Raw genomic sequence first — 7,579 nt, 5'->3', positions numbered from 1 at the left:
CGATGGGAAATTGGGCTGTTATAAGGGCACCCCCATTTCCCTTTGCCTCGATCCCCAGGTCGCGCCTATTAGGCTGAAGGCGCGTAGGGTCCCTTTCGCATTGAGAGCAAAGGTAGACGCTGAACTGGATAAGCTTATAGAGCAGGGGGTAATCGAGCCCGTAGATCACGCCCGTTGGGAAACCCCCATAGTTCTCCCAGTCAAACCCGACGGATCGGTGAGAATATGTGCCGACTATAAGTCGACCATCAACTTGGCCCTGCAGGCAAACCCCTATCCCCCCATGGTTGCTCCATGGGCTCCCAGGCGTCGTTCCTTATTTTGACGACGTCCTGGTTGCAGCCCCTAGTCACTCGGAACTCCTAAAAATACTGCGGGAGGTCCTTACACGTTTTAGGGAGGCCGGATTGAAGCTAAAGCGCAGCAAATGCGAAATTGCTGTTCCCCAAGTAGAGTTTTTGGGATTTCTCATCGATGCACAAGGCATCCACCCCACTCCCTCGAAAGTTGCGGCCATAAAAAACGCTCCTGCACCCACCTCTAGGGCGGAATTGCAGGCGTTCCTGGGGCTTTTAAACTTCTACGCCCCTTTTATTCCCCACAAGGCGTCGTTAGCTGAACCGTTACACCGATTGCTTGACCGGTCAGCGGCCTGGAAATGGGGTAGCCGTGAAGCGCATGCGTTCGCGGCTATAAAAGATATTTTAACCTCGTCGGCAGTCCTAATTCAATATAGCGACAGGATGCCCCTAGTTTTAACGTGCGATGCCTCCCCCTATGGCATAGGGGCGGTTCTGAGCCATGTTTTCCCGAACGGCTCAGAGGCCCCCATAGCCTTTTACTCCCGGACACTTTCTTCAACGGAGCGAAATTACAGCCAAATTGACAAAGAAGCCCTGGCTGCAGTGTCCGGCATTAAGCGATTCCATGACTACCTTTATGGTAGGAATTTCACCCTTGTCACGGATCACAAGCCGCTCCTAGGGCTATTGGCAGGCGATAAGCCAACCCCCCCCATTTTGTCTCCCCGCATGACACGTTGGACTGAGTTTTTAGCGGCGTATTCGTATACGCTGTTATATCGTCCGGGTAAGCAGCTAGGGCACGCAGACGCCCTGAGTCATTGCCCCTTGCCACAGACGGACACAGCCCACGTGCCCTCTCTCTCTATTTTGTCTATTGCTGAATCCGACCTCCCCGTTTCAGCCGCGGATGTTGCAGCTTGCACAAAGGCTGACCCCGTTTTATCCCAAGTAGTTTCATGGGTGTTGAGGGGGTGGCCCGTAGAAAAGGTAGCGGAAGAATTCCGACCATTTAAGGCACGACAAGCTGAACTTGCCCTTCACGGGGGTTGCCTTGTCTGGGGGGATAGGGTAGTGATCCCCACAGCCCTGCGGGCACGAATCCTGCCCGCACTCCACAAAAACCACCCAGGCATAGCGCGAATGAAAGCTTTAGCCCGCAGCTATGTGTGGTGGCCCTTGCTAGATTCGGAAATCGCAGATTATGTAGGTCGATGTAGGATATGCCAAAATTCTAGGCCGAATCCCCCCACAGCCGCCCCTCGTGAGTGGGAAATCCCTAGAGGCCCATGGTCCCGTTTACACATTGATTTTGCCGGTCCCTTCCACGGCCGAAACTTCATGATAGTGGTCGATGCTTACTCTAAGTGGGTGGAGCTGGTAATCATGACCTCCACTACAGCAGAGAGTACCGTGAGGGCCCTTCGTAAGATGTTCGCCACACATGGGCTACCGGATGTGATAGTTTCAGACAACGGGCCCCAGTTTACCTCCACTATGTTCCAAGAATTCCTGGCCGAACAAGGGATTAGACACGCGGCCACAGCCCCGTATCATCCAGCTAGTAACGGTAGGGCGGAGCGCGCAGTTCGCTCAGCTAAAGAAGCCTTGGGCCGCATGGACCAGGGTGACTGGCAGGAGAGAGTGGCGGCCTATCTCTTGAGCCAGCACTCTACACCCTGTCCAACGACTAATAAAAGTCCTGCGGAGCTCTTGATGGGTAGGAGATTGCGAACCCCCCTAGATAGGCTCCATCCACTTTACGCAGGGGATTTACCGAGCAACTTGGGGGCCCTCCCTTCCCATACGTTTAAGTTAGGGGATCCCGTATGGGCTCGTTCCTTTTCTGGGGATCCACGGTGGGTTCCCGCAACCATCACAGCTCTGACTGGCCCCTGTTCCTTCAGGGCCGGCCTGGCCGACGGAACGCAATGGAGGCGCCACCTGGACCAGTTAAGGCGACGCCTCCCCGCGGAAACAGACGGCCCGAGCCCCTCAGACATTCGCCCTCAGCATGAGCTACCCTCGATGACTTTATCCCCAACGGACTGCCTCCACTCGGGGAACGGGGGACAAGCCGATACGAACTTTTCGGACAGACGCGCCTCATTTGGCTATTCTTTTCCTCGAAGCCTTTATCGAGACTCTGAACCTATATCCCAACCAGATTGCACGGGTCCATTGTCGGACACTCCTGCTGTCACGGAGACACCACCTCGGACAAATGGAGCACCATCCCTCGGGGCTGCGTCGCAGAATCACCGTTCCGCCACAGACACGTCTCCGCCGGCGATTCCCCCCCCGACGACAACCGCCGGGGAGCTACGAAGGTCGGGACGAGAGCGTCACCGTCCCACCTACCTACAAGACTATGTTTGCCCTTCTTGAGGGTACTTGACTAGGGGGGGAGGGGTGTTGAATACTAGCGCGGGAAGTAAGATCTCCCTTTCTGATTGGCTCTCGGGCGGAGCCGGTTCAATCCCTTCCCCGATTGGCCGAGTTACTCGACGCCCCATTGGCTCATTGTTCAAACCTGGGGGTATAAATGTTTGGCGCGAACCACGCCACGTTGAATCGTAGTTACTCTGCTTTGAATAAAGGCTGCTGCTTTTACTACCCTCTTGTCGCGTCCTCCTCCTTCGCTCCAAGATGCAAAAAAAAGTATACAATATTACTTGGGTTCAGTTTTCACTTTCATCATCAGTTGTCTCAATTCAACCTTTTTAACCACTAGAAAACTCTGACTGGATAATTTCCTCAAACATCTATGTCACAGAAGTACACTGCACTTTAATTGAAGGAAAGAATATCCATTTGTTGACATTCCTCCGTTATTTTTATCTTGCTGCTTATTTTGTATTTCATGACCTCTGACCAATGACCAATTTGCAGAGGTCAGGAGATAAGAGAATTGGCTGAAGAGAAATGGAAAAAAAAAGCAGAAAGTTCTGCATACTTTCTCCTGCCTCCCTTTTTTCTGGTTGCCCAAGTCCCAAAAGTTTCTGCTACTTTAGGGACTGAGTCCCTAAACTTTTCTTTATATTTCCCCCCCCCTTTTTTTTTGCTGATTTACATTCCCAAAATTCATACCTTTCTCCCAATTCATTGCTTACTTGCCTAATGGACCCTAATGCCTGATGTGATCCTTCAAATTGTCCCTCATCAAGAGTGGTGTCCATATTGTTGGGGGAGACAAGGGAATACGATAGCTTTCTTCAATGAAAGAAAGTCTAATCTGTTATCCCAGAATGCACTAACTTGTTACAAACAAGCAGATTCCATTTATGTTTCTTATGAATTTGGATCTGGATTCAAAAGTTCTTTTCTAGTGTATATGTTTGACATTCATTATGCTTTAATGCTGCTTGAGAACTGCTTTTTTTTGGAGAATATCCTTGTAAGTTAAGATTGGACAACAGATAAATTATGTAAATAAATACTTTATGTGATCATTTTAATGTATTTCATATTTTTTTTCAGTTTCATGACATAATACTTTATAATTCAGCACTAAATAGGACCTATAAAGGCTGCATCTAGGTCTGGGGAGGGGGCATTGCATGTGATCACGAGGATTCAGAATTGCATCATGTATTTAACATGAATCAGAAATGGGGAGACTAGAATTCTACTACTATTCAACCACAAAGTTCTATGAATGACTTTGGATTAACTTCTCTTTTTTCAGAAACTTCTCTAAAAAATTAATAAAAACAAAAAAACTTATATATTAAACTTATCAAAGGTACCCAACTCTGTAGAGCCCTGGAAATTACACAATGCATATCTCTATGTTAAACAAACTCAGCCAATTGCTTATTCAATAAATCACTGTTAAACAAACAGTGAATGAAATGTGTCTAATGGGATTCAAATAATTTAACAACTGGTTTTCTGCCCTAATGACCAGCTGGATAGGTGTGGCTCGGTGGTCATGTGACCATGTGTTCATGGCCAACTCAACGTCACTGATGTCGATGGGTGCTTTACCTTAGCTGTTACAATGTAATAAGAGTTAATCGGAGAGGCAGTTTCTGTAAGAAGGGCAATAAAGATTAGGCTAGAAACAACACCACAATGTTTTCTTCCTGCCTTCCTTACAGGATTAGCCCTGTAAAGTGGAAAAAAACAAAAGGAGATTTCTTCCAACAAACGGTTGTCTGAACTGCTTAGAAAGTTAACTGGTTAATTTTCTGGCTGAGTTTGAATCCCACTACTGGTCTTAAGCCTGTTTACTAGAGTTATAAAATTATAACTATTTATTTGTATCAGTGCATCTCTAAAAATGTCCCTAAATTTATTTTGGAAAAGTAACTTTTGACAAAATGGGGAAGCTTCTCAAGTAATCTAACATGGAACTGTATTCTATAGAAAAGGAAAGAAAATAGCATAGCCTTCTGCAATCTAGTGCCTTTCAGATAGATTGGAATATATCTCTTAGAAATAATAGCTTGCCATCATATTGTAGACTAAAGAATGGAATATCAGTAATAATTATATTTTTTAAAAGTTGAAAATGCCATTTTCTAAGAGAATAGCCCCCCCCCCCCAACCTTTTGTGCACCAGGGAATGGTTCTGTGGAAAGGTTTTTCCGCAAACCAGAGGGGGCATGATTTCGTGTGTGGTCTGCATCCTGTGGATGAAGCTTCAGCTGTTTGCATGGCTCAGTTTCTGGCATGCCACAGCCTGGTGCCGGTCACAAACCGGGAGGGGGGGGGGGTTAGGGACCTCTGATTTAACAGACACAAAACCAGAGTTCACCATATCCCTGCAAACTAATTTCTGCTTTAAGAGAGCGAGAGAAAAATTCAGGGATACCCAGGGAGACTCAATTTATTGGATTTATTTAGGCTGCAATCCAAGGAGAATATAAGCAGGAAATGGGTTCCCCAAACCTTCTCTTCCTTTTACTTACCGTAAATTAGATTGCATTAAGTCCTTGGGTTTCAATCCTCTTCCTGTGTTACATATTTGAAAAACTAGACAATTTAACTCATTCGGATGAAAAATAGCAAGATAAATTTTCAAATAGGTGGTTGGACTCTATTTCAGTTAATTAAGTCACATTATTTGAATGGCTATCAAAAAGGACAAATACATAGCCAGCATTATTTGTTGAGCACAGTAACATTTTACAAAGTGATTGTTTTTTTCATTAAGAATATAAGGCAGGAGGTAGTAAAACCCAAATGCGCATAGATCCACATGAGTTAAGAGCCCAGCTATGTGGGTACCTTTGTAGTTCTATATTATATTATAATGTTTTTTTTTAAAAAAAATGTTACTTCACATCTGTTTTTATAAAGTATGTTTTCTACCTTAACATGTGCTTATTAATTTACCTATGCATTACTTTTACTTTTATTTTGTGTGCTATTGGTTGAACATCCATGAGTTTTATAAAAATAAATATTCTTCTTAAAAGCCAATTTTGATTTTTAAAATCATAAACCTACCTAGTACCTAGTACTATGAATGAATGTTAGAGGAAGAAAATCAAATCAGAATAGAGTGTTTGATGCAGAATGGACAAATGTTTTTTTTTTCTTCTCAACTGAAAGACAAAATTATATAACTTGTGGGTCAGGAGACAATAAGCGTCTTACTGTACGTGAAAAGTTGGTGAATTCTTTTTTCTTCAACATTGCACGTCCGATGAAAGTTGTGGGCAGAAGAACCGGGTGCAAACGCCCAGGGATATTCCCGCTGCGGCAGCCGAGGAAAGAGGCGCGTGGGGGCGTTTCGCGCACCAACCGTGCCGCCGCCTCCTTCCTCTTCGGGCGAAGCGGAGGTCCAGCCGCAGCGGACCCGGAGAAGTGTGGGGGGATGGCGGGTGAGAAGGTAGGTCGGCCCAGGGCGGCTGATACAGGCGGCCCAAGGGAAGTAGGTCGAGCTCCCCTTGCGAAGGGGAGCGGGCACGCCGTTAGAAGCCGTTTGGGAAACCGAGGTGGGAGGCAGTAGAGGGGGTCAGCTGAACTGAGGGCGGCCCAGAGGAGGCTGGCTTGACTCCCTCGCTCTCCCTCCCTAGTTAGGTTTAATGTAGCCCCGACCGTTTCCATGTGTAAAGGTTATTTGGAAAGGGCTGCCAGAGACCACGGCCGCCGTCCTCTTGCCGCCTCCTACTCAAGGAGCCAACCCCCCCCCCAAAAAAAAACACTTGCGGGTATTTTCAAAGTCCTGCTTTCTAGTCTTTCTAGCCAAGTCGTTTGGCAGTAGTTGAGGAGAGCAGTCTTGGAGGAAGTTCACGTTTCTTCGACTCCACTCAACGCCAAAACCGGTGATCCAGTATATCTTATTTTACCTAAAACATTTACTTCCTTTCTCGCGTGTTAATGAGTCGCGTGTGTTAAACCTCAGTGAAATGTATTGTAAAAAAAGTAAGCCAGTCTTCCCCAGTCACGGGGGCGGCGAGCAGTTTATCCCGTAGGGTTCTTTAAAACTCCTTTATAAAAATTATTTTATACTTCATGGGGGCCGGAAATAATAATGATCTGGTTTAACTTATACCCCAATCCGACATAGGTTTTCATGGAACTAAGGTCAGTGGAGTGAATATCCTGTTACCTATTTATATCAAGTCCCTACTTAATCGACTTGAATTTACTTGCAGATAAACATATGTTTTTGACTGCCTGGAAGGATATATACCATTGAAGTAAAAAAATTATCTGAGTGATAAATTATATTTCAGCAATGTTAAATGTAACTTTCTTTGGATGTAAGTCCTATTAAATGGAATACCATAGACTTCTGACTAAATGTTAAGATTCATGTGACTATATTGTATTATATGGAAGCTTAATAAATGTCCATTAAATTAATTATGAATATATTGATATATAAATAGGACATTGCAGAATTAAAGTACTTTTTCTTAGATAATATAAATCTTTGTGATTTTGTTCTTTCATTTTGCTTGTATGTTTGTGTGTGTATGCATGTGTGCACGTGCGCACGCACACACACACACAACAATCATTTAGTGGAGAGCAATTTTCAGTTTCAAAATATGTAAAGAGCCTATATAGTTCAATTATATTAAATTTCATTTGTTGTCTAGAAGGATACCATGTTCAACATCTCTCTGCTTAAATACACTAAACACAATCCAAAATTGTTATAATATTATGAACAATTTTTATGAAGTAAAGCCACAGCTAAATTCCAAGTAATTGGGATATGAAATGACCCACATTCAGATTTGGCTTAAAAATAAATTGCTTCATTTAAAGTAGGTTACCCATCATTAAAAATCATTATACTTCCATGAAGTATG

The 7,579-nt window shown here is 44.7% G+C and overlaps 1 protein-coding gene across 6 annotated transcripts in view; it reads left to right on the top strand.

The window, feature by feature from the left end:
* Window positions 1-7,579, top strand: part of SYCE3 (synaptonemal complex central element protein 3) — a 46,266-nt gene that overhangs the window by 31,187 nt on the left and 7,500 nt on the right. For 2 of the 6 annotated variants that reach the window (XM_087716504.1, XM_087716502.1), the window contains exons 1-2: window positions 5,686-6,144; window positions 6,826-6,842. The exons of 2 other annotated variants lie outside the window; for them this stretch is intronic. Coding sequence is in view for 1 of the 4 variants with exons in the window: in XM_014062044.2 (XP_013917519.2) it covers window positions 5,779-6,144 (366 nt within the window). In the remaining 3 variants the exon portion in view is untranslated. Of the gene's footprint in view, window positions 1-5,685; window positions 6,145-6,491; window positions 6,581-6,825; window positions 6,843-7,579 lie in introns of those variants that run through there. 2 more of the 6 variants (XM_087716503.1, XM_014062044.2) reach the window with 2 other exon arrangements.

Source organism: Thamnophis sirtalis, unplaced genomic scaffold (genome assembly GCF_051295495.1).
Source record: "Thamnophis sirtalis isolate CommonGarterSnake01/CBP01778 unplaced genomic scaffold, rThaSir2_p1.2 scaffold_5, whole genome shotgun sequence".
NCBI lineage: Eukaryota > Metazoa > Chordata > Lepidosauria > Squamata > Natricidae > Thamnophis > Thamnophis sirtalis.
This window is presented reverse-complemented; position numbering and strand designations above follow the sequence as displayed.